This window comes from Notechis scutatus, chromosome 8, assembly GCF_049901735.1.
Source record: "Notechis scutatus isolate UNSWTSFEM ecotype Mainland chromosome 8, rNotScu1.2, whole genome shotgun sequence".
NCBI classification, from domain to species: Eukaryota; Metazoa; Chordata; class Lepidosauria; order Squamata; family Elapidae; genus Notechis; species Notechis scutatus.
Genome location: NC_142016.1, coordinates 23,876,806 through 23,903,095, shown reverse-complemented (window position 1 = coordinate 23,903,095; position 26,290 = coordinate 23,876,806). Strand labels below are relative to the sequence as shown.

General features: G+C 48.0%; 1 protein-coding gene across 2 annotated transcripts in view; it reads right to left on the bottom strand.

The window, feature by feature from the left end:
- Window positions 1–25,965, bottom strand: part of AXL (AXL receptor tyrosine kinase) — a 58,742-nt gene extending 32,777 nt beyond the window's left edge. Inside the window, exons 1-4 of one of the 2 annotated variants that reach the window (XM_087971181.1) lie at window positions 25,538–25,965; window positions 11,081–11,279; window positions 7,021–7,121; window positions 6,257–6,439 (exon numbers count right to left, since the gene is read on the bottom strand). In XM_087971181.1, coding sequence (XP_087827307.1) covers window positions 6,257–6,439; window positions 7,021–7,121; window positions 11,081–11,279; window positions 25,538–25,610 — 556 coding nt within the window. In that variant the 5' untranslated portion in view covers window positions 25,611–25,965. The remainder of the gene's footprint in view (window positions 1–6,256; window positions 6,440–7,020; window positions 7,122–11,080; window positions 11,280–25,537) is intronic. The other variant, XM_087971182.1, reaches the window with a different exon arrangement.
- Between the last annotated feature and the right edge of the window lie 325 nt (window positions 25,966–26,290).

Sequence of the window (26,290 nt, the reverse complement as noted above, 5' to 3'; positions counted from 1 at the left end):
TTCCACTCATCCTGAAGACCAGCCTTCAACCCTGAGAAATCTCCACTCAGGAAAGAGAGAGTGCGTTGAGAGAGAGAGAGAGAGAGAAGAGGGGAGAGAAAGGAGAGAGAAAAGAGAGAGGAGGGAGGGAGGAAGAAAAAGAGAGAGAGAGAGGGAGAAAGGAGAGAGAGAAAGAGAGGGAGGGGAGAGAGAGGGAGAGAGAGAGAGAGGGAGGGAGAGAAAGATAGAGGAGAAGAGGGAGGAGGGAGGGGAAGAGGGGAGGAGGGAGAGAAAGAAGAGAGAGAAAGAGAGAGAAAGAGAGAGAGAGAAAGAGGGAGAGAAAAGAAAGGGAGGGAGAGAGAGAGAAGAAGAGGGGAGAGAGAGAGAAAAAAAGGAAGGGAAGGGAGAGGGGGAGAGAGAGGAGAGAGAGAAAGTGAGGGAGGGGAGGGAGAGAAAGAGAGAGAGAGAGAAGAGAGAGAGTGGGAGAAGGGGAGAGAAAGAGGGAGGGAGAGAGAAAGAGAGAGAGAGAGCTAGAGAGAGGAGAGTGGGGAGAGAGAGAGAAAGAGGAGAGAGAGAGAGAAAGAGGAAAGAGGAGAGAGAGAGAAAGGAAGAAAGAGAGAGAGAGAGAGAGAGAGAAAACCTTGACCAGGTTTAAATCAAAGACAGGACCCCGAAGCAGGCCCCTTTTCATCCCTCTCCTTCCGCTGTCTTAGCTGGTTTGGAAGAGGCCAGTCCTCCCCCTCCCCTCTTCTCCCCTCCCCCGCCACACCCCTCCTTCCTGGTATTCCTACAGACTTTGATCCCAAAGTTTGAATCATCAGCCTCCTCACCTCCAGACCAGCATTCCCTGCCTTTGACTCAGCACCAAACGGGAAGGAAGATTAGTGGATTGGACAGGGTTGCTGAAGGGAACAGCAGGCATGTGGGGCAGGGGGCAGGCAGCTACCTCCCACCCACCTACCCGCCCTTGCCTGCAGGCAGTGCAACATGGGATCTTAATTAAACATGGCTTGGGGCGGGGAGGTGATTCCATCTATTCTCCCAAAGCCCCTGAAGGCAGGACGAGAAAGCAACCGATGGAGAGAAGCAATCTAAGAAGTAAAGGAGGAATTTCCTGATAGTGGGAGAAATTAACCAGTGGAACAGCTTGCCACCAGAAGTTGTGGGTGCTTCAACACTGGAGGTTTTGTCTGAAGTGGTGGAAGGGTTTCCTGCCTAGGCAGGGGTTGGACTAGAAGACCTCCAGGGTCCCTTCCAACTCCATTATTCTATTCTATATTCTAAGTTTTTATGAAGAGATTGGACAGCCATTTGTCTGAAATGGTAGGGTCACCTGCAGGGGTTGGACTAGAAGACCTCCAAGGTCCCTCCGAACTCTGTTAGTCTGTCTTCAAGTTCCCCCCACCCCTTGCCAGAGCCTGGCTGAGCTCAGCCTTGTGGGGAGAGGCTGAAGGGGGAGAAAATGAGGGGAAGAAGAGAGCGGAAAAGGGGGCACAATGCCAGCAGGGCCTCCCGCAAGCAAGCTGGATTTCCTCCTGCCAAACCTTCTCCCGGCCTAGACAGAACCTGTCTGGCTTTGTCCCCCGGTTGCCTCTGGTTGCCCAACGAGTTTGACGAGGCTGGGAAGAAGATTTCTACTTTGGGACGAGTTTCCAGAGCCCTTTTAAAACCTGTCTGACTTCATGAGGGACAGGTGGTTTTATAAAGAGGGAGGGACACACTATCTATCTATCTATCTATCTATCTATCTATCTATCTATCTATCTATCTATCTATCTATCTATCTATCTATCTATCTATCTATCTTTTTCTCTTTCTCTCTATCCTTTTCTCTTTCTTTTTCTTTCTTTCTCTCTCTCTCTCTTTGTCTCTCTTCTTTCTCTCTCTCTCTCTCTCTTTCTCTTTCTTTCTTTTTTATCTATCTATCTATCTATCTTTTTCTCTTTCTTTCTCTTTCTCTCTCTGTATCTCTCTTTCTTTGTCTCTCTCTCTCTCTCAATCTATCTTTTTCTCTTTCTTTCTTTCTCTCTTTCTTTCTTTCTCTCTCTCTTTTTCTTTCTTTCTCTCTTCTCTCTCTCTCTCTCTCTCTCTCTTTCTCTCTCTCTCTCTCTCTCTCTCTCTCTCTCTTTCTCTCTCTCCCTTTCCTTCCTCTTTCTCTCTTTCCTGCTGTTTCTCTCTCTCCCTCCCTTTCTTTCATTTTTGTCCTTCCTCCCTTCCTTTCTCTCTCCCCTCCCTTCCTCTTTCTTTCTTTCTCTCTCTCTGTCTCCCTACCTCCCCTCCCTTTCTTTCTTTCTTTCTTTCTTTCTTTCTTTCTTTCTTTCTTTCTTTCTTTCTTTCTTTCTTTCTTTCTTTCTTTCTTTCTTCCTTTCCTTCCTTCCTTCCTTCCTTCCTTCCTTCCTTCCTTCCTTCCTTCCTTCCTTCCTCTTTCTTTCTTTCTTTCCCTCCCTCCCTCCCTCCCTCCTTCTGTTTCCAGAGGTGCATCTGTGTTGGAATAGCTGGCTGGAGAATTCTGGGAGTTGAAGTCCACCAAGTCTTAAAGTGGCCAAGTTTGGAGACCCCTGATCTAGGTCTTGACTTGGCCTACCCCAAAGGGCCGTCCCAGGCAACCCCAGGGCTGTAGACCAGACCCAAAGGATCAGACTGGAAGACCACATTCTGCAGGCTTCCAAGAAAAGATGCATGGCCCATCGCCCACGACATGCCCCAAACGGGTGGAATTTCACTAGAAAGAGATCTGGCATTTTTGTCATAACCAGGAAGGGACCCAGCGGTATTGTAGTCTCTCTACCCTCCCATCTTCGGGCTGGGATGATTACGGAGAGCAGCAATCGCTCCGTCCTGGGCACGCAATCCCCCTTCGGCTCAATGGGGCTTTGTCTCAATGATGTGAGTTGTCTCAATGAGGCCTCAACGCTGCGGTTCGACAAGGCTTCTTACGACTACGAAGACCATTGAGGGACTACAAAGACGGGTCATAAGGAATCAGGGCCATCGGGGAACGTTCCCCAACCGCAGCCGCCCTCCAGGGCTGTTTGCCCGTCCATCGGGGCTTCTGCTTGGAGTGCCCTACAAGGGTTGTGGTCAAACCAGGAATTCACAGTGGCCAACATTAGTGGCTTGTTATCAAGGCAAAAAGGCACCAGCTGGAAAATGGGTGAGAAGGAAAAAAAAAGGGGGAGTCATGGTCATTTAAGATCTGGAGACCAGCAGAACCAGGTAAAGAAGTCAGTGGTAGGCTTCAAAATGTTTTTACTACTGGCTCTGTGGGCGTGGCTTGGTGGGCATGGCAGGGGAAGGATATACTGTTTAATCCCCCTTCCCTCCCCACCCCACTAACCTGCTTTCCAGCTCTGTTCTCCTGTGCAGGACAACCAAAGGAGACCCAGCCAATCAGCTAGGACTCGATGGGAGGCAGAGAATAGATGGGGTTGGCGGGTCCAGTCAGAGGTGGGATTGGCCGGTTCTCCGAACTACTCAAAATTTCCACTACCCGTTCTCCAGAACCGGTCAGAACCGGCTGAATCCCACCTCTGCTTCCCACCCCACTAACCTGCTTTCCAGCTCCGTTCTCCTGCACGGGCAACCAAAGAAAACCCAGCCAATCAGCTAGGACTCGATGGGAGGCAGAGAATAGATGGGGTTGGCGGGGCCAGTCAGAGGTGGGATGTGCCGGTTTCAGAAGTACTCAAAATTTCCACTACCAGTTCTCCAGAACCGGTCAGAACCGCTGAATCCCACCTCTGCTTCCCACCCCACTAACCTGCTTTCCAGCTCCGTTCTCCTGCAGGGCAACCAAAGAAAACCCAGCCAATCAGCTAGGACTCGATGGGAGGCAGAGAATAGATGGGATTGGCGGGGCCAGTCAGAGGTGGGATTGGCCGGTTCTCCGAAGTACTCAAAATTTCCACTACCGGTTCTCCAGAACCGGTCAGAACCGGCTGAATCCCACCTCTGCTTCCCACCCCACTAACCTGCTTTCCAGCTCCGTTCTCCTGCACGGGGCAACCAAAGAAAACCCAGCCAATCAGCTAGGACTCGATGGGAGGCAGAGAATAGATGGGGTTGGCGGGGCCAGTCAGAGGTGGGATGTGCCGGTTTTCCGAAGTACTCAAAATTTCCACTACCAGTTCTCCAGAACCGGTCAGAACCGGCTGAATCCCACCTCTGCTGCCAGCTCCTGGGCAGAGGAAGGGTAAGACCAGATGCTACCTGACAAAGAAAAGATGGCAGGCACCCCTTGTCCCATCTGGGCAGTGCATGGTTGAAGGCACCACCCAGCCTGGTCTTTCTCAACACCCGTCCCATTGCGATAAACCCCTCCTGCGCTTCCTAGCAAGTCGAACAGGGCAGGGGTGGGAGGGGAACACGTAGATCCAAAACAACCGTGCCTATCACACCGTTGTTCTTTGGCTTCCTGTCTCTTTTTGCGGAGGCAGGCCGATAAAAAGCCCAGCTCCTCTGCCTGCCAACTGCCCAAACAGTCTTTTTTTGGTAACCTTGGCCCGGCTGTTTCCCACGCTTCGGAGCAAAACCCTCCCCGGCTGAGCCATTGGGAATCGTTCCCCCCTCTCCATAGAAAAAGAGGACAAAGGACGTCGCAAGTTGGGGACAAGCCAGACATTCAGAAAGGGTGGGGGACTGGGGGGGGGACGGGAGAAGACAATGAACAAGGACCCCTGGATGAGGCTGAATGGCGGGGAGAGGAAGGGGGTCTCGCATGCACCGCCGAGCCCCCGTTTTTCTTCCGCGGTCGTCTCCCCGGTGGGAAAGCGGAGTCCCCTCCTTTGCAGCCAATGCAACCCAGCACCCAAAAAGAAAAGGCTATGTTTGATGGCTTCGCTGGCCAGATATGAAAAAAAAAAGGAGGAGAAGAAGAAGAAGAAGAAAAGAAGGCAAGCGATGAAAGACATGAGCCCCGGGGGTGAGGGGGATGCAAAAAAATAATAATAATAAGCCCCTCTTTGGAACCATAATTCCTCCTCTTTCCAAGCCCCACAGCTATTTTCAGCCCTCGGAGTCTGGAGCAAAGGGAAATAAAAAGCACAAAGAATGGGGGGTTTTCACTGAGCGAAGGGGGCCAACCCACCACTGGATTCGTGGTGTTGGTGGGAGACGCTATAGACGGCCATTGACGGTGTTCAGACAACAGACAAAGCCCCCAAAGCATGCAGACGCATTGGGGGTGGCTGGGAGGCGTCAACGACTCGGGGTGCCCAGGAATCCTGCCAGGTCAGGAATGGATTCCGAGCCAGGGAGCGGAGGGATATTCAGATGTTGCCCTGTGTCGTGACTGCTTAAAACCAGGGTTAGTGGGACCAGCCAGAAAGAGACTGTATATTCTTGGTTTGTCTTTGTGGCCTGCCAAGGTTCCTGTTAAAATCTGCAGAGGTGTGGGAAGGGAAGGAAATAGAGAGAAAGGAAAGGAAATAAAGGAAAGGGAAGAAGGGAAGGGAAAGGGAATAGAAAGGAACTAGAGAGAGGAAAGAAAGAAGGGAAGGGAAGAAAGTCGGGAGGAGAGGAAGGAGGGGGGAAGGAAAGAAGGAAAGGGAAGGGAAAGAAGTCAGGGGAGAAGAGGAGAGGAGGGAGGGAGGAAGGAAGAAAAGAAGGAAAGAAGGAAAGGGAAGGGAAGGAAGTTGGGGAGGAGCAGAGAGGAGGGAGGGAGGGAGGAAAGAAGGAAAGGGGAGGAAAGGGAATGGGGAGAAAGGAAAGGAAAGAAGGGAAGGGAAGGGAAAGGGAATAGAAAGGAACTAGAGAGAAAGGAAGGAAGGAAAGAAGGGAAAGGAAGGAAGTCAGGAGGAGAGGAGGGAGGGAGGAAGGAAAGAAGGGAAAGAAGTCAGGGGGAGGAGGGAGGGAGGGAGGAAGAAAAGAAGGAAAGAATGAAAGGGAAGGGAAAGAAGTCAGGGGAGAAGAGGAGAGGAGGGAGGGGAGGAAGGAAGAAAAGAAGGAAAGGGAAGGGAAGGAAGTCGGGGAGGAGCAGAGAGGAGGGAGGGAGAAAAGAAGGGAAGAAGGGAAGAAGGGAAGGGAGGAAAGGGAATAGGGAGAAAGGAAAGGAAAGAAGGGAAGGGAAGGAAGTCAGGGGAGGAGAGGAGGGAGGGAGGGAGGAAAGAAAGAAAGAAGGGGATAGGAAGGGAATTTGGAGGAATTGCTAACAAGCCCTTGTCCCCCATTCAAATACCAACCTTTAAGCTACGGTTGTAATTTGTCACACCCTCCAAAACTCTGGTTGCAAGTCCAGGACGAGCTGTGGTTGAATGCGGCGTGGCGTGAACTGACTCACCTCTCACCCCCAGCACAGAGGGGGTCTCTGCCAGGAGGTCCGCCAAAGAGTTGAGGGGTACGCTGTCCTGCAGCCAAATCACCAAGACCGGTTCGGGGGGTCCCTGGGCTCCACAGCTGAGGTTGAACAGGGTACCGGCCGTGACCTCCAGGTCTTGGGGTTCCTCGGAGAAAAAGGGGAGGCCTGGCCACAAGAGAGAAGAAGAAACGGCTTGAACAAACGAGGATTGGTCAGATTCACAAGTGGCGCTAAACCGCCGTTTGTGGAACAAGCCCCGATGGCAGTGCAAAGCCATGATGGGCTGGTTCACATCAGGGGTGGGATTCAAATTTTTTAACAACCAAACCAGGATGGCGTGGTCAACAATGTTCAAACAAACACATCTTGGCTTAGTTTTATATAGGAATCAAATCGGTGTTTCTCAACTTTGGCGACTAAGCCATAGGTCTCGGGATATTGGATAATATTTGTGAAAAATAAATTATTTAAAGGGAATCCAACAGGGGTCCCCAAACTTGGCAACTTTAAGACTTGTGGACTTGAACTCCCAGAATTCCTCAGCCAGCTGCTGGCTGAGGAATTCTGGGAGTTGAAGTCCACAAGTCTTAAAGTTGCCAAGTTTGGAGACCTCTGGAATCAAACCTCTGGGCCATTTATGCCGGTTGCTCCTTGAGGCTACCAGTAAATAAAATTCCCAATTTCTGAGCATGGTTGAGCCTCCTCAGGTCTTTACAGGGGACTAGCCCTCCCCGTGTTACACTTACCTTCTAACTGCAGATAAGCCTCTTCGGAGAAAAATTCAGATCCGTTGACTGAGGCCACACATCGGTAATTTCCCATGTCCGAGAGCTGGAGGGAAGAGATGCTGGAGGAGGGGAGGATGGAGTGGAAAAAGAGGAGAGCATAGGTGGTCCAAGAGAGTGAGAATATTGGTGGTTTATCAAGCTAAACAGTAGCTTTGAGCACTTAGATGTGCTTGAATTGTCCACGAGACTGGTGCATGCGAAATCCATGCCTGGGCTGGTTTATCAAACTTAAACCAGCGTTTCTCAATCTTAGCAACTTTCAGAGGCATGGACTTCAACTCCCAGAATTCCCTAGAGATCGCATATGTGTACTTCAATGCCCAGAATTCCCTAGATAGCTTACGTGGACTTCAAGTCCCAAAATTCCCTAGCCAGCATATATGTACTTCAAGTCCCAAAATTCCCTAGCCAGCATATATGAACTTCAACTCCCAGAATTCCCTAGCCAGCATATATGGACTTCACCTCCCAGAATTCCTTAGCCAGCATATATGAACTTCAACTCCCAGAATTCCCTAGATAGCGTACGTGAACTTCAACTCCCATAAAGAATTGTTGTAGTTTGAGGACTATCTGTTAGCTGATTAAGGATCCTTCTGGCATCTGCAAAGCCTCAGGAGCAAAGGGCCTCCACCCCAAGGCTTCTAAGGAATGAGATTGTCTTTTTCTAGACACTTAAAGGGGTCTCCAAGACCCCGGAACCAGACCCAGAGGGATGTAAAAATAATAATTTTAGCAAAGGGTGGGGGAGAATGTTCTGGGGGTCTAACATTCCACAGGCAGGGACCAAGCCGGTCTTTAAACAAAGCGGCAGTGATGCCTTTGGCAAAAAGTGGACAAATTTGGATTGCCTCACGGTGGCGCCATCTTGACTTTTTTGACCTCCCTTGCCTCTCTACAGCCAGCGCAAAATCTTTGACAAAGCCGATGAAAGACAAAGGAATCGCAGTCAGATGCAACAAAAGGAAAGGTTCAGAGAACGCAGTTTTCAGCTACTTTAGAGGGGGAAAGTTTTCAAGGTTTTATTTTTGCGGTTAACGCGTTTTATCATCAAGAAAAGGTCAGGAACTTTTTACTCATTCAAAATCAGGATTCTTTCCTCTTTTGTTTCCTTCCCCAGATTGACTCCCTGCCTCCTCTTCGCTCTTGCAAGGTCAGCAGAGAAAAAAACAAACTGCAGAATCGATTCTGCTGGTTTGGAGGGTTTGTCTCTTGCAGGCAAGTTCCTTAAAACAATTTTTGTTTGGTTCAGCAAAATCGGTTTTTTTTTCCCCAGGCTGTTTATCACAACCGAGTCCGACCCACCCCCAAACAAGAAAAAGAAAATGAGGGAAAAGAAACTTAAGTTTAAAAAAAGAAATACCCCAGATTCACTGATCCCACATAACTTAACAGGCAAAGGCAATTTTAAAAATGCAACGTTGGAATCTAAAGGCATTCAGGTTTTTTTTTTTTTAACAGAATAACAGAGTTGGAAGGGACCTTGGAGGTCTTCTAGTCTAACCCCCTTGCTCAAGCAAGAGACCCTATACCGTTCTACCACAAAATGGCCGTCTAATCTCTCCTGGAAAGCCTCCAGTGACGGAGCACCCATGATTTCTGGAGGCGTCCCGTCCACCTCCTTAATAAAAATGAACAGACAACCTTGGCAATGTTGAAGTTGAAAACGCCTGGCCTTCAACTCCCAGAATCCCCCAGCTTGCATGTCCTACAGAGTGAGTTATTAGCTTTCGTCTAAAAATCAAGTTTCTATCCCTCATGGGGTCAGAAAGAAGATTCGGTAGTTAAAAAAAAAACTAAACTAAACGTGCTGACTTGAAGACCCTTTTGATAAAAGGTTTGGAGTAATGAAGGAACGTTGGGGAAAACACTGCTATGATGGGTCAACTCACACCTTGCGCTAAATGGGGGCTTCTGAACAAACCAGAATAAGTTAGCTTCACCCGGGATGCTCCCTTGCAAACCCAACAAGCCCCATTAAGATTTAGGATGCTGAAGGAACCCAATCCTTGTCTCTCAGCCCAGGAGGGATCACGTCACAAGGAGATAGGCGGGAGAAAACAAGGGTCAAACTTCCCTTGCCGTGGGTGAACAATCACACGCATAATACACGCCCCTTACAGGCTTCTAGTGAGTGTCCCCTTCCCCACGTGACTTGGCTTGTGGGTCCAGAAAGCCGGATAAAGGCACGTGAGGCAGAAGGCACCAGCCAGCTGGACTTCCACCTGGTTTCTCTGCCGTTGAGCAACTGGAACGAATGTTTCCCATGAGTCATCTTAAAACAGCTAGCAGACTTCAAGGCACCCCCCCCCCCAAGCCAGTCAGCCAGGCACACACACACACACACACCCCATTTCCACGAGGAAGCGAAGAACCTGAAAGTTCATCTGAACTTTGCCCATGCTAAGAGGACTCTGACACTTCTAATTCAGGTCAAAAGTGGCCATCTCCAGTCTTGGGCTTCTGTTATGGCCCACCAGCAGCCAGCAGAGCTGGTGGAAGACCCGGACAGTGAGGAGGTTGGGGAGGAATCTGGGCCAGTCCTGGATTTTGGGGGAGGCTCTGACTAGGACTCTGCATCAGAGGCAGAGATGGGGGCCAGGGCCGTCCAACAGTAATCAGCTGCCTTCGGAGTTGGAGATCAGTGGGGCAGAAGAACAGCTGGAGCCTGTTCCAGATGTGCGTATGGGCAGAGCTGCCCGGAGAAGGGAACAGCTAAAGAACAAGGGCCGACTTGGGAGTAAAGGCACAGGTGGACGATGAATGGCCCCTCCCACAGGGAATCAAGAGGAATGAAAGGGGAGTGGGGTTTGCAGGAGACAATCAGTTCGTTTAATTAGTGGGGAGATTCGTGTATCTAAGTTCATGACTCACAGAGATTCCTTGCCAGGTATTTCCTTGTACAGCGTCGCACTTGGAGGCTATTGGCGTTTTACCGATGAGATAGATTTCTTGTTATAGAAATGGCGAGTTTATACTGTTATGTAAAAGCAAACCTTTGAGGTTGGGGGGTTATTATGTTATTCTCCTGCATCAAAGGAAGTTGGAATTCAACACCTTTATTCTCTTTTCCCTTCCTTTTTGCTTCCCCTGTCTTTCCTACTATTTTCTTTTGTATTTCTGCACCTTATAGTACTAGTGCATAAATAAATAAAACTTCGGAGAGAGAAAAAAAAATGGCAAAAGGTTGCTTTACTGAAAGCAGCTGACATCCTCAGACAATAACCTTTAACACTACCAAACAACCACACCCCCTTATCTCGGGTCCTTGGAAAGGACTCCACAGGTGGATAAAAAATGCCAACTCCAGACTAAACATCTTATTATAGCACCAACCATCATAATAACAAAGGTTGCTCTTGCTGGCAGCTGACCAACCCACACAATCTCCTTGCTGGCCACCTCGCCTTCAGGATTAGGCACAGGTGTGGGCTTCGTGGAGATGCCAGTGAATTAATGGATCCAGTGATGGGATTCAAAAAATTTTTACTACCGATTCTACGATGCGCTCTTCGCACGCGCCCAGCGTTCAAAACACACCAATTTCAAGCACTACAACTTACCTTCTAGGGCCATGATGGCAAACCTATAGCCGGCGTGCCACAGCTGATTTTCAACCAGTTTGAGGCCTTTTTCGGCCTCCCATAGGCTTGAGAGAAGCCTCTGCAAGCCTTTGGAGGCTGAAAAATGTGCCTGTTTCGTCACTTCCTGTTCTGGAAATACTGGAAGTAATGAAACGGGCCCATGTTTCAGCCTGCAAAGGCTGCAGAGGCTTCCCTCAAGCCTCTGGGAGGCTGAAAAAGGCCTCAAACGGGCCAAACAACACCTGGGAGGCACAGTGCAGGTAAGGGTGCGGCAGGGGGGATCGCACGCGTATGCACAGGGGCGTGGGGGCCCTGTGCGCATTGACCTCTGGGCAATTTTTGGCACAGGAACCCAAAAAGGTTGGTCACCACTGTTCTAGGGCAGCCCCTGTAAGTAAAACAGCTTGACTGGCAGGGTTGATGGAGGCTCTCACCTCAGTTCGCTGGTGGTCAGCCATTCTCCTTCTTCCAAAGGCATCTGGAACTGGTTACTATCGGCAAATTCGAAGGCCTCGCCATCTCGCAGCCAGCTTATCTCCGGTGCCTCACCCAGGGCCAGGACCGAGCAGGTGAGTTTCACGTCCTTCCCCAAAGACGAGGTCAAATTTGAAGGACTTTCTTGGAAGTATCCAGCTGGAAGGAAAGAGAAGAAGTTGAAATCCTCCAATTTGGAGAAGAGGTAGCACAATACCACAACCGCAACCAGGAATTTAGCTCTCAAATCTGCAGGTCGACTCGATTCGGAGGATTTGCCTGTATGAGTCGTCCTCACGTAGCGGCTGTCTCATTTAGTGACCGTTCACAGTTATGACTGTGAGGGGAAAGTGTCAGGGTATATTCATTAACTGACAGAGACATGGTTAACAAAGTAAGCATGGCAACAAACCACAGCCAATGGGAAATGACAGCCTGGGTGTGGTTTGGCTCTGTGTGCTTTGTTGAGAATTGAAAGTGAAGCTAGTCTTACTTGCTTGCTGACTGATATCTGCTTGGAGCTGCGGCTGCTGCTTGCGTTTTTTGCTTACGTTACGTTGAAAGAATCTACAAATGGTATTGTAAACTTTACTCATATTAATATGTTTATAAAGAAGTTAAGAATCCTGGCGAATCAGTCTGTGTGTTTTCTGGACGTGAATTTATGCTGCAAACTCTAACAAAAAGTAACCTCGCAACCAGTCCTTGCATGTATGTCAAGCAAAAGGAAAGCTGAAGCAAGACTGTAAGCACGACAAAGGTTTTGCTTAGCGACCGCTTCGCTTAATGACCAAATTGCTGATCCTAGTTGAACCAAATAAAAAGAACCAAATAAAAAGAAAAGGAAAGGAAAGGGATCACCTATAAAAAAAAATGGAAATCCATGCAACTTTATCGAAAAGCCTAACCACTCAACTCAATACAGGACAACCAACATAAATCATACATCAAAAGCATCTCACAAACTACTATTATTACAACCCTACGGTATCACAAACCAACTAAAGCCCTTCAAAACAGTTTAAGTACAAAAAAAAACCCAGCAACCCCCAGATGAAAAACCAGGAGTTATCTACAACAGGCAGTGTAAGGAAGGCAACCGTCATTGTATAGGACAAAAAAGGTAGAAGACGACCAGAGTTCATCCATGAACCAGGGGTTGGGCTGCTGGGGGTTTGCAGGGGTTCAGAAGACCCCCCTAGCTAAGATTCTGTGCAATTCAGAGAACCCCCAAATCCCACTCCTGGCTGGCCCTGCCCACCCCGCCCCTCCCCTCTCATGAGTCCCCAGTTTTGGATGCAGGTAAGTTCAGGTGTGCATGGATGCTCAGGGAGGGCAAAAAACAGGCCTTCCAGACGTTGGGAAAGGCCGCAAATGGGCCCGTTTCTGGCTTCCAGAGAGCCTCCACTGCCCGGGGAGGGCAAAAATGCTCCCCCTCGCCATGGTGCAGGAGGCCAACTAGGCCACACCTTCCCAGCAACCGGGCAGAGAACCCTTTGCTAAAAATTTTTTGAAGCCCACCCATGCCGTGAACCTCAACTACCAGTCAGTAGATAGAATGAAAGCTCCTTAAACTCACAATACCCAGATAGACTCAGCCATGGTTTCACCTGTGACCATCCTGGAACAAGCTAAATAAAATAAAATAAAAAACCCAACCACCCGCTAGGAAATTCCTGGAAGCTCGGCACTAACCAGCCATCGATGGATAGAGAGAGATAAACCATATTTACACACCATTCCAAAGCGACAATAAAAAAAAAGCTAAGAAGGAAACAAGGCATCCTTTCCAGCAACCAACCCTGAGATAAGCAGGGATTACTACCAGACAAACAATCTAGCAGAAAACAATACCCTAATCAAGGAACTAACAGGGGGAAAAAAATCACATTCCCACTGACAAGACAAGCTACTATATAAAGAGAGACTCCACATTTTAACCCTGAACTACATATAATCTTCTGGCACTTGTCTGGATTAGGCCCTGGCCTAAGGTCACCCGGTTGGCTTTGTGCCTAAACAGGGACTAGAACGTATGGCCCGTGCTGGTTTTTAGATCGACACCTTCGCCACTATCTCAAACTGGTTCTCATTTTGGAATGTACCCAATTTGAGGCACCGGTGTGGCATGGCACCCTGCAAAGATGCAGGATGGATCTGGACAGAACCCCTAGTCAGTCTCACAAACTATCAAAGAGATTCTGGATGGGTTCTTTGCCTGGGCCAGAAATCCCAGGGCTGCAAACCTTTGGATGACCATCAGAGGGCGGCATAGAGATGGAGAGTCCCTGACTCTTTGCTGCCACCTAATGGTCATCTGGAATATTTGCAGCGTGGTGCAAAATGTAGGTTTACGGAATTGTTTCTCAGTTACTGTATCTGCCTGTCTAGGTCAGTTTTTCTCAACCTTGGCAAACTTTAAGGTGTTGGAAGAAATGTCCATCTGGGTTCAGTTCCAAGTGGGGAAAAAGACACCGGAAACATGGAGGATGTTTGGAAAGATGGTTTAATGGTGGATAGGACGACCTGGCTTGGAGCTCCAAAGAAGGAAGGGCTGAGATGCTGAGAGTGCCTGGGTTTTATACCCTCGGTTGGGATTTGAATTTGAGCTTGTATTCTGATTGGTTGTCAGACTCCCATGGGGCCATGCAGGGGCAACTCTGTAGGCTGTCCTGAGTCCCAGGCTTGGTTGAGCCTTGCTGGATGATGATGTAATGAGAGGGTTTTGGGCAATTCCTATTATGGCTCTACCTGGAGTAGATCTTTGTTATGTAGAAGAGTCTGGCCTAGGCCTTAATGGCCCATTAACAAATGTATGTGTGTGTTGGGGGGTGGGGGGGGTGAGTTTCTGCCTCTCTTGAGTTTCTACTTCTCTTTTAGGGGAAATATTCTGCCTTTTTAGTATATCCTGAAATATTTCATTTTCCTAGGAGAGGGGAGGGTTTTAACTTCCAACAAAGGGGAGTGGACTTCAACTCCCAGAATGCCCCAGCCACTGTGCGAGTGAAGTCTTTTTCGATGTGCATGTTAACACAATGAAAAGAAAGTGGAATTTGACTTCTGCAGTCCCAGTGCCATCTTAATGTCTGAAACTTGCTTGCGGGCACCTCTGCTGTCTGTTTACATGTCTTCCTCCCTTAATCTCTCTCTCTCTTTCTCTTTTTTTGTAATCTCCCCAACGGTATAATGTAATTATCTAGTTTGTTAACATCTTCAAATGCAGAGATATCAGCAACTAAATGGCTGGGGGTCAGATGGGGGTCAGAGTCCAGTGGGAGCAATGGGAGGTCAGGGTATGCTCTTATTGCCAGTGGGGTGGGAGGCAGGAGGAAGGAAGGAAGGAAGGAAGGAAGGAAGGAAAAGAGAAAAGGAAGGGAGGGACGGAGGGAGGAGGAGAGGGAGGAAGGAAGGAAGGAAAAGAGAAAAGGAAGGAGGGAGGGAGGGAGAACAAGATTGGAGAGGGGAAGAGGAAGGGAGAGAGGAAGGAAGAAGAGATATATAGAGAGAAAGATGAAAGAAGGAAGGAGAGAGGGAGGAAGGGAGCAAGCAAAAAGGAAGGAAGGAAGGAAGGAAGGAAGAGAAAAGGAAGGGAGGGACGGAGGAAGGAGGAGAGGGAGGAAGGAAGGAAGGATAAAGGAAAAGGGAGAGAGGGAGGGAGGAAGGAAGGAAGGAAAAGAGAAAAGGAGGGGAGGGAGGGAGGGAGAACAAGATTGGAGAGGGGAAGAGGAAGGGAGAGGGGAAGGAAGAAGAGATATAGAGAGAGAAAGATGAAAGAAGGAAGGAGAGAGTGAGGAAGGGAGCAAGCAAAAAGGAAGGAAGGGAGGGAGGGAGAGAGGAGGGAGGAAGGAGAGGGAGGGAGGAAGGAAGGAAGCAAAAGGAAAGGAAGGAAGAGAGGGAGGAAGGGACCAAGCAAAAGGAAGGAAGGAAGGAAGGAAGGAAGGAAGGAAGGAAGAAAAGAGAAAGGAAGGGAGGGAGAGAGGGAGGGAGGAAGGAAGGAACGAAAAGGAAAGGAAGGAAGGAAGGAGAGAGGGAGGAAGGGACCAAGCAAAAAGGAAGGAAGGAAGGAAGGAAGAGAAAGGAAGGGAGGGAGAGAGGGAGGGAGGAAGGAAGGAACAAAAAGGAAAGGAAGGAAGGAGAGGGAGGAAGGACCAAGCAAAAGGAAGGAAGGAAGGAAGGAAGGAAGAAGGAAGGAAGGGAGGAAGGAAGGAAGGAAGGGAAGGAAGGAAGGAAGGAAGGAAGGAAAAGAGAAAAGGAAGGGAGGGAGAGAGGGAGGGAGGGAGGAAGGAAGCAAAAGGAAGGAAGGAAGGAAGGAAGGAAGGAAGGAAGGAAGGAAGAAGGGAAGGAAAGAAGAAGAAAGGGAGGGAAGGAAGGAAATAAAAGAGCGTAAGAAAACGAGAGAGCTCAAGAATTCTGGGAGTTGAAGTGCACAGGTCATAAAGTGAACTCAGATGGAAGGAAGGAGGGAGGGAAGGAGGTGCCTGGGACCCTTTAATGAATGAAATAAATAAAATAAAATCCAGGCCTGGGAGCGGAGTTAACCCTTGAGGCATGAAGGACAAATTCCAGGGCCTGAGAACCGAACTGCCATACTGGGAAGGAGCCCAGAGTTCACCCCAGAGGGCCTCTCCTTCCTTTCTCAAGCCAGATTTTTTTGGGGGGGGTGGGTGGGGGGGAGATGAGGGAGAGCGCCCACGCCCAGCATTTGAACTGGTTCCCAGTCCCTCGGCAAGAAATGTCACATTCTTTCTTTTCTTTTTTTCCCCTTTTGCCAGACCTGTTATTCAAAACTATATCTACTATCTAAATATCTACTATCTAAATATCTACTATCTACCATCTTTACACAAAGTTAAAGAAGAAGAAAAAAAGGAGGGAAGCCGTGGTTGGGCGTACGTGGAGACCTCGACTTAATGGCCTTTCGTTTAGCGACCGTTCGAAGTTAGGGCCGTGCTGGAAGGAGGAGCCGTGGTGGTGCAGTGGTTAAAACGCACTATTGCAGGCTAACTTTGCCCATTGCCACGAGTTCAATCCTCACCGGCTCAGGGTTGACTCAGCTCTTCATCCTTTCAAGGTCAATAAAATGAGGGCCCAGATTGTTGGGGGCAAGAGGCTGGCTCTGTAAACCGCTTAGAGAGGAAGGTAAGGTACTGTGAAGCGGTATATAACTGTAAGTGCTGTTGCTCTTCCTTCCTTCCTTCCTTCCTTCCTTCCTTCCTTCCTTCCTTCCTTCTTCCCTCCCTTCCTTCCTTCCCTCCCTCCTTCCTTCCTCCTTTCCTTTGTTTTCCTTCCTTCCTCCCTTTCCTTCCTCCCTTCCTTCCTCCCTCCCTCCCTCCCTTCCTTCCTTCCTCCCTCCTTCCTCCCTTTTCCTTCCTTCCTTCCTTCCTTCCTTCCTTCCTTCCTTCCTTCCTTCCTTCCTTCCTTCCTTCCATGGTGGTGCAGTAGTTAGGATGCAGGGATTGCAGACTAACTCTGCCCATAGCCAGCAGTTCAATTATCACAGACTCACTGTTGACTCAGCTTTCCTTCCTTCCTTCCTTCCTTCCTTCCTTCCTTCCTTCCTTCCTTCCTTCCTTCCTTTTCCTTCCTTCTTCCTTTCCTTCCTCCTCCCTTCCTTCCTTCCTTCCTTCCTTCCTTCCTTCCTTCCTTCCTTCCTTCCTCCTCCCTCCCTCCCTCCCCCTCCCTTCCTTCCCTCCCTCTCTTCCTCCTCCCTTCCTTTCTTTCTCCTTCCTTCCTCCTTCCCTTTCCTTCCTCCCTCCCTTCCTCCCTTCCCTTCCTTCCTTCCTTCCTTCCTTCCTTCCTTTCCCTCCCTTTCCCTCCCTCCCTCCCTCCCTCCCTCCCTCCCTCCTTCCTTCCTCCTTCCCTCCCTTCCTCCCTCCCTCCCTCCCCCTCCTTCCTCCTTCCCTCCCTTTCCCTTCCTTCCTTCCTTTCCTTCCTTCCTCCCTCCCACCCTCCCTCCCTTTCCTTCCTTCCATGGTGGTGCAGCATCGACTCAGCCTTCCATCCTTCTGAGGTGGGTAAATTGAGGACCCAGATTGTTGGGGGGGCGGGGGGGGCAAGAGGCTGACTCTGTAAATCTCTTACTTATGAAGTGGTATGTAAGTCTAAGGGCTATTGCTAAAAAAGGGACTTGTGACAGGTCCTCGTGCTTGTGACCGTGGTGTAGGATTGTGATCCTGACACTTGGCCACTCTACTTGCGTTGATTGGAGCCTCCCACAGTCCCATAGTCCTCATCTCAGCCAGCTTCCAACAAGTCTAGGCATTAAGGATTTCCTTAACGACCATGTGATTCACTTAGTGACTGTTGCAAAAAATGGTTATAAAAACTGTCAACAGTTACAGGACGACTCCTTCAACAAGCACACCCACTTAGCAACCGACGTTCTGGTGCCAAATACAGTTGTAAGTCGAGGCCCATCTGTATCTTCCTTTTAGCTAGCCTACAGCCCCTGGTATTTCCTCGTGGTCTCCCATCCGGGTTGTAAACCCGCTCCATTCCCAGCGAGCTTTTTAAGATCATCCAGCGTGACCCCGCACCCAAGGCAGGGAACCTCCAACTCAGAAATCCACCGTGCCCTTTGGGTCTTCTTCGGTCAGTTTGACCCAGACGCCTTCCAGATTTGAATTCCTGCAACCTGAAGTCAACAACCCCTCCCCTGTTTTTTTCTTTTTTCTTTTAATACTAAGTGCATCATCTTTTTGGAGACATTTGCTCAGCCGTTGTGCCGACCAGATTCTCGGGATTTTTGCAAAGTAAACAGGGAGAAACGGGCAGCTTTGGCTACCCCTGCACAGGGCTGGACGGACTGTTGTTGTGTTAGGAACTACGACAACGCCGAGTGATGTCAACGCCTCCACCTCTCCCAGCGGGAAAGAATTGGAACACGATTTCCCCTCCCTCCTCAACTAGCTTTAATTTGGATACCCAAAAAGGTTAGCTCTCGGGTAACACTGAACTGCAAACCAGGGCATACAAAAACCTTCGCCAGACCAGTACTCGAATACAGCTCATCTGCCTGGAATCCACACTGTATAACGGACATTAATACGATTGAGCGAGTCCAGAGGTATTTCACGAGAAGACAATAAAATACCTTATGCTACCAGGCTCGAAATTTTGGACCTGGACAACCTCGAACTATGCCGCCTATTAACCTAAGCTTAGTACACAAAATTGTCTGCTACAATGTCCTACCTGTCAATGACGACTTCAGCTTGAACCGCAATAACACACGGGCAAACAATAGATGCAAACTCAATGTAAACCGCACAAAACTCGATTGCAGAAAGTATGACTTCAGCAACAGAGCGGACAATGCCTGGAACTCACTACCTGACTCTGTTGTTACATCCTCAACTCCCCCCCAAAACTTTAACCTTAAACTGTCCACCGTGGACCTCACTCCATTCCTAAGAGGGGGCATACATAAGTGCACCATCGTGCCTACCGTCCCTGTCCTATTGTCCCTATTTATTCGTACCTATTTCCTGTATTCTTACTCAGGTTTATACTTATACCTACTATCTTGTAAGCGATTGACAAATCAAATAAATAAATAAAAGAAAAAATAAAAGAAGGAAGGAAGGAAGGGGGGGAAGGAAGGAGAACAGGGAAGGGGAAGGAAGGAAGGAAGGAAGGAGGGAGGGAGGGAAGAAGGAAGGAAGGAAGAAAGAAGGGGAAGGAAGGAAAAAAGAAGGAAGGAAGGAAGGAAGGAAGGAAGGAAGGAAGGAAGGAAGGAGAGAAAAGAATGGAGGGAGGAGAGAAAGGAAGAGAGAGCATACCCATTCCTAAGAGATCTGTAAGAGGCGTGCATAAGTGCACCATCGTGCCTACCGTCCCTGTCCTATTGTTCCCATTTAATTCGTACCTATTTCCTGTATTCTTACTCAGGTTTATACTTATACCTACTATCTTGTAAGCAATTGACAAATCAAATAAATAAATAAAAGAAAAAATAAAAGAAGGAAGGAAGGAAAGAAGGAAAGAATGAAGGAAGGAAGGAAGGAGGAAGGAAGGAAGGAAGAAGGGGAAGGAAGGAAGGAGGAAGGAAGGAAGGAGGAAGGAAGGAGAGAGAGGAGAGAGAGAGAGAGAAAAGAAGGGAAAGGAAAAGGAAGGAAGGAAGGAGGAGAAAAGAATGGAGGGAGGAGAGAAGAGGAAGAGAGAGATACCCATTCCTAAGAGATCTGTAAGAGGCGTGCATAAGTGCACCATTGTGCCTACCGTCCCTGTCCTATTGTTCCCATTTAATTCGTACCTATTTCCTATATTCTTACTCAGGTTTATACTTGTACCTACTATCTTGTAAGCAATTGACAAATCAAATAAATAAATAAAAGAAAAAATAAAAGAAGGAAGGAAGGAAGGAAGGAAGGAAAGAAGGAAGGAAGGAAGGAAGGAAGGAAGGAGGAAGGGGAAGGAAGGAGAACAGGGAAGGGAAGGAAGGAAGGAAGGAGGGAGGGAGGGAGGGAGGGAGGAAGAGAGAGAAAAGAAGGGAGGAAAGGAAGGAAGGAAGGAGAGAAAAGAATGGAGGGAGGAGAGAAAGGAAGAGAGAGCATACCCATTCCTAAGAGATCTGTAAGAGGCGTGCATAAGCGCACCAGCGTGCCTCCCATCCCTGTCCTACTGTTCCCATTGATTCGTACTCATGTATTATGTACATACTTAGACCCGTTTACACTTATACGTTTATGTGTTGTGTTCATACTTATACTTGTTTTCTCACACATGCTTGACAAACTAAAATAAATAAATAAAATAAATCTCCCCCCACACACACACAGCCCCCGGCCGCAGCCTCTCTCCCCTCACACCCTCCACCCAATTTCTCTGCTCTTCCAGCTCGAGGTGACTCACCCAACCGAATCAAATGTTTGGAATGCGGCATTCTGGATTGCTCATCCCTGGATTTTGGGTTGCAACGAAGGTCGCCCACCCTCGGCCTCAACGAACAGCCCAGTTTCTTTTTATTTTATTTTAAGGATTTATATTTCACATTTCACATACAAGATTCTGGGTGGCTTTGGGTAAAATAGATAAATAAACTACGTGATAGGAAATCCAAAGCCAGAGCACCCCGAGCATTATAAAATAACCAGCTTGCAATCCAAGCAACCAAAGGGAGAATTATTGTTGGCTTTAAAAAAAAGGCTTCCTTTCAAATTTCTTTGAATCTGGGACATAGAACGAATGGGCTGGAAGGGATCCCAGAGGTCTTCTAGCTCAACCCCTGCTCTAGGCAAAGGAATATAGACCATCCCGGTCAAATGATTGTTCCAGTTTATTTCTGAAAACCTCCAGTGATGGAGCGCCCGCAATTCCAGGATGTAGCCAGGATGAAAGCCGGAGAAACTTGGTTTTTGCCTTAGTAGATTGAGAATTGCTGTCTCAGCCAGGTGGGGAGAAAACAGAACCAGCAAGCCTGCAATCCAAACTGTAAATATATATGCCCAGCAATTTCAAGAAAGCATCCAATTGATCAAAGAAGCAAGAAGCACCCATTTGATCAAACTGTCAAAGAATTACATTATTTTCTTGCACGCATCGGGAATTATTTTCTTGCATTATTTTATTGCATGCCTCTGGAATTTGGGACCAAGGCTGTGGACTTTGCAAAAATCACCTGTTTTCTAGTTCTCTTCTCTTTGACATGGTTCTTGCAATTAACCACAGCTCTGGAATTTTCCTTATCTTCAGTCTGGCATGAAGATGCCCTATGCCCAGTGTACCAACTCCACCAGACAGACTGTTGTGGGAAGTTCATGGACAGAGTAACCAAGAAGTAGTCCTCCTCTTGGCTTGCCCTCAACACTTACTCTTCTGACATACTCTATCTGCCTTGAGCAAAGGGTTGGATTAGAGTACCTCCGAGGATTTTGTACTCTATGTTTAACATCTGACATGCAAGGTTTCCAGACAGTCATCAAGACAAAAATGCCATCAACAAACTTTCCTTCCCTTAATCGTCCCAAAGATGCTTCTTTTTTGTTTTTGTTTTCAAAAGGCAACTGGACTTTCTTTTTTGCTTGAAGACGTTTCGCTTCTCATCCAAGAAGCTTCTTCAGTTCTGACGGAAGACCGAAGTCAGAACTGAAGAAGCTTCTGGGATGAGAAGCGAAACGTCTTCAAAGAAAAAGAAAGGAAGTCCAGTTGCCTTTTGAAAAAGGACCTTTTGGGAGAACTGTGACCTGGGCGACTGAAAATCTCCGCAGATATTGCCCTCTTAATGCATGTGTCTCTTATAAGCTACAGCACCTGCCTCAACCTGGACAACCGTTGGCTGGGGAATTCTGGGAGTTGAAGTCCACCCACCTTCAAAGTTATCGAAGTTGAGAAAAACTGCAGAGAAGCAGCAACACTATAGAACAGCAGGAAAAATTTGATTTTTTTCTTTCTTTCCATGTCTCCAGTCCAACCCTAGGATAGCCACCTATATGCTTTTGATGGCAGATACGATGTTCAAAGGACAAAATTGTGTACATGTGTTGAAAAAAAATATGCTCCAGGCACCCATAGCCATAGCTTTTATTGTTCTATTGTTTCCCTTGTCCTTTTGGATGTGTCCCACGGTGATATATGTGATTTATGTGTGTAGATCACCCAGTTTTTTTTAAAAAAAATACAGCATCCATTAATACGTTGCCATGAAATTTCCCCATTCTTTGCGTGGTGTGGAAGACAATTTTGAAAATCCAGCCGTGCCAGTTTGATGCCAATTCATCCACCTTCCCATTCACCTCCGTTGACTTCAAATGGATAGAGCCAACCGGGATTTTATTCCTAATTTCCCCCCTTCCCCCTTGTAAGGAAACCCTTTGGAAAACGCCACGATTCAGGGGAAAACGCTTTTGCGAACATAAATTCTAAATTCATTTTTTTATGGAACTCACTCTGACCAGCGGCAAACCAATTTGATTGACAGGGAACCAAATTGGAGCAACTGGCAGGTCCCGGGATCATGTGATCACTCTTTGTGACCTTCTCCGGTGGATTTCCAACAAGCAAAGCTGAGGCGTGGGAGAGCTGGGTTCGTTTAACGACCGTGGGGACTCCACTTCACTGCAGTGATTCGCTTAAGAACTGCGGCAAAAAGGTTGTAAAATCAGCCACGGCTTGTTTGCTGAGGGCTTTGCTGACCAATGGAAATGCTGACCCACCCACCCCATAATAGAGGCCATAAGACGAGGACCACCGGAAGAAGAGGATGTCCTGCTTCAGCAGGGGGCTGGACTAGAAGCCCTCTCAGGTCCCTTCCAACTCTGTAATTCTGTTAAAGAGCCAAAAATGTAAAGGAGGTTGCTAGTCCCTTGTCCAACTACTATCAATTCCTATTGAAAAGCACAGCGAAGGGGGCTTTGCAAGGTGGCTAGGATATGGCTAGAATATGGTTTAGAGCTCTCTGGGACCACCCATTCACCAGATCAGAGGGGACAGATTCCTCCAGGGAGGGGAGAGAGAGGAGGGAGGGAGGAAGGGAGAGAGAGGGGGCTGCCCAAATTCTTTCTGGGGGCCTCTTGCCACCCCCCGATTTTCCTTTGCAAATCAAAACAATCCAATTTCCACTCTCCAGGTTTAAAACCAGGGGCAACCAGGAAGAATCTATGTGTCTCTAGCAGAGTGATGGAGCCCAGCTGGGTCTCCTTTTGATCAGAGGCTGGAATTGAGAAGTGTGTGGGGGGAGGGGGTTGTTTTATTTTACCTGTTTACCTTGTCAAAGGGTCTATTTGCTCGGAAAGATGGGCCACTTTAAGACCTGCTGACTTCGATTCCCAGAATTCTGGGAGTTGAAATCCACAGGTCTTAAAGTGGCCAAGGTAGAGAAAAAAGTAAAGTCCTACACTTAGGCAAGAAAAACCAAAAGTGCACATATAGACTGGGTGAAACCGTTCTCAATAGCAGTAACTGGGAGGGGGAACTTGGAGTCTTAGTGGACAACCAGCTAAATAGGAGCCAGCCGTGTGCAGCAGCAGCCAAAAAACCCAATGCAATCCTAAATTGCATTAACAGAGGGATACAATCGAGATTAAGTGAGGTCCTAATACCACTCTATAAAGCCTTAGTAAGACCACACCTAGAGTACTGCATCCAGTTTTGGTCACCACATTATAAAAAAGATGTTAAGATTCTAGAAAGAGTGCAGAGACAAGCAACCAGGATGATTAGGGGACTGGAGGCTAAAACATACAATGAGTGGTTGCAGAAACTGGGCCTGGCTAGTCTAGGGAAGAGAAGGACCAGGGGACACAGGATAGCATCTTCCAATATCTGAGGGGCTGCCACAGAGAGGAGGAAGGGGTCAAACTATTTTCCAAGGCACCTGAAGGCCAGACAAGGAATAAGGGATGGAAACTGAACAAGGAGAGATTCAACCTGGAAATAAGGAGAAACTTTCTGACAGTGAGAACAATCAACCCATAGAACAGAAGTTGCCTTCAGAAGTTGTGGGAGCACCATCACTTGAGACCTTCAAGAAGAGATTGGACTGCCATTTGTCAGAAATGGTGTAGGGTCTCCCGCTTGGGCAGGGGGTTGGACTAGATAACCTATAAGGTCCCTTCCAACTCTGATTATCTGTTATTAGGTCAGTCAATCAGAATAGAGCTGGAAGGGAGCTTGGAGGTCATCTAGTCCAGCCCCCCTGGTCAAACACTATCTCATTTCAGGTTGGATAGCCCTGGTGTGCAGGATCCCAAGCGTGGGACTTGGGCCACCTAGGAGAAAACAGCATTTATTTATTTTTTCCCCCTCTAAGTTTTCAAATACAGGAGAGTCTCCCAGCAGTTCCACCCATTGGGGCTGCATGCTGTGCTTAGCCAGAGTTTGCTGGAGAATTACAAGGTTGGAAGGGACCTCGGGAGGTCTTCTAGTCCAACCCCCTGCTCAAGCAGGGAAAACCCTTTACCACTTCAAACAAATCTCTTCTTAAAGACCTCCAGTGATGGAGCACCCACAACTCCTGCAGACAAGTCCTTCCACTGATTTAATTATAATTTATCTTTATCTTTAAAATTTATATAATTTATAAGTTTATCCTTGGTTTTGAGTTCCTTCTCTCCTGGGTTAGTTTCCATCCGTTGCTTCTTGTCCTGCCTTCAGGGGCTTTGGAGAATTAAATTGACCCTCCCTCTTCTTTAATAACAGAATAACAGAGTTGGAAGGGACCTTGTAGGTCATCTAGTCCAACCCCCTCCCTCGCCCAAGCGGGAGACCCTACACCGTGCCTTTGTAGCAGCCCCTCAAATATTGGAAGACGGCCATCCTATCACCCCTAGTCCTTTGAAGAAGCCAGAATGGATCGGAGTTACCTATCACAAAAGACACACTCAAGCATCATTTACATGAACCATTCAAATCCCCATAGCTGGGCTTACCTGAAACACTAAACTTAAGTATTGGAGCTTTGCAATCTACAACAAACCCTAGTTACTCCCTCCGTTTACGGAGAATAGTAGGTACGCTGCCTTAACGTTCCCGCAAGCCAACGCTCTGTATTTGACACCATCAATTGAATCTTATCTCAAGGAAGTTGTAAGTGGCTTTACACAGATGTGTACACAAAGTGTCAGCTTCCCAGCAGCCTTGGAGTTCAGAGTTGGTAACCTGCCCCCCTCCCCACCACAAAATTTTTTTAATCCACCAAGTACTTCGGGCAGTCCTTAACTTACAACCATTATTGTTCAATATTCGACGTTAGAGGTCCCTGGAAAAAGGGACTTAGGGCCGATCCTCACCCTTACAACCGTCTCAGCATCCCCCACGGTCACCTGATCAAAATCGGGGCGTTGGGTGAAATGGCTCGTCTTTATCGGGGTCTCCATTTGGAACCTTCCCGACAAGCAAAGTTAAGGGAGAAGTGGACCTGGATTCGTTTAACGACTGCAGCAATTCATTGAATGACCGCGGAGGTTCGCTTAACAACTTTGGCAAAAAGAAAAAAAGGGTCCTAACCTTGGGCCCGGCTCACTTAAGAACGGCATGGTTTAGCAAACGGGAAGCCTGGCCCCGATGGGGGTCGTTAAGTCGAGGACCAGTCAAGGGGGAGGGAGAAACCTTTAACAACAACACTGCCCAGTAGGCCAAGGCTGATGGACGTGTTGCCCCCTGTTTCCTCTCTAAGCAGTGGGCACTGAGTAGAGTGCAATTCATTTCAATTCAGAATAGAGCTGGAAGGGACCTTGGAGGTCTACTAGTCCAGCCCCTTGCTCAAGCAGGAGACCCTATACCATTCTGGACAAACGGTTTCCCAGTCTCTTCTTCAAATTGAGTTGGAAATTGCACAGCCAACATTTTTTAACCACCTGCTTCACTCCGATTTTGTGGGCATCTCTGGGTTTCTCCCGGCTTCACCCAACACAACAGAACTCAGGTCCCACCCAACAGGTGTCTCCCAAACACACACACACACACATACAGACACTCACCTTCTTGGTTGTGGCTGATGCCCATCGACCAAGCCAAGAGACCGTAGAGGAAGCACCAGCCCACTGGGTCCATCTTCCTGAACCGAAAAGCTTCCTCGAAAATAATCCCAGCTTCCAAAACAGTTTAGTGGCACATCAGTGGAAGGAAAGAAAAAAAAAAAGTGGGGAGGAAAATAAAAAAATCAAAAAAAAAAATCCAGAAAAATCGGTTGGGAAAAATCAGGTTTCTTCCCAAGAGGTAGCAGCCTGCGTTGACCGAATCATTCAAAAGCGGCCGAAGAAATGATCACTGCAGTCCAAGAAAACAAGTGACGAAGTTCGCCGTGAAGTCAGCACCCAAGAGGCCAAGGGGAGCGATGGATCATCATCGAGTGGTTCTCGCTTTGTGCCTGAAACTCTTGCCGAAAGTCTCAGCTCAAAATGTTTGTCTGTATCATTTAAAAAGAAGAAGAAGAACAACAACAACAGAGGGGGAATTTTAGGGATTCTCCCAGAGAGAATTGGGCTCCCCCGCTTTCAAAACCCCTGCATCAATTTGCTTTTGGCTCTGCAAAGTCCCTCTTTCTTCTTCCCAGCTCTGCTTTTCTGGTATTCTGAAGAAGAGCCGGTTTTTAGTCTTCTCTCCAGTTCAGTCTTGAGTTCCTCCTGCTCCGGCTTCTGAGCCCAGAGGAGCCTACTCAGACCTTACAATAAAGTTGCTTACTCAAGAGAGTTCACTTCTCGATTACTGGAAAGAGTCATCTTCTCCTAAAA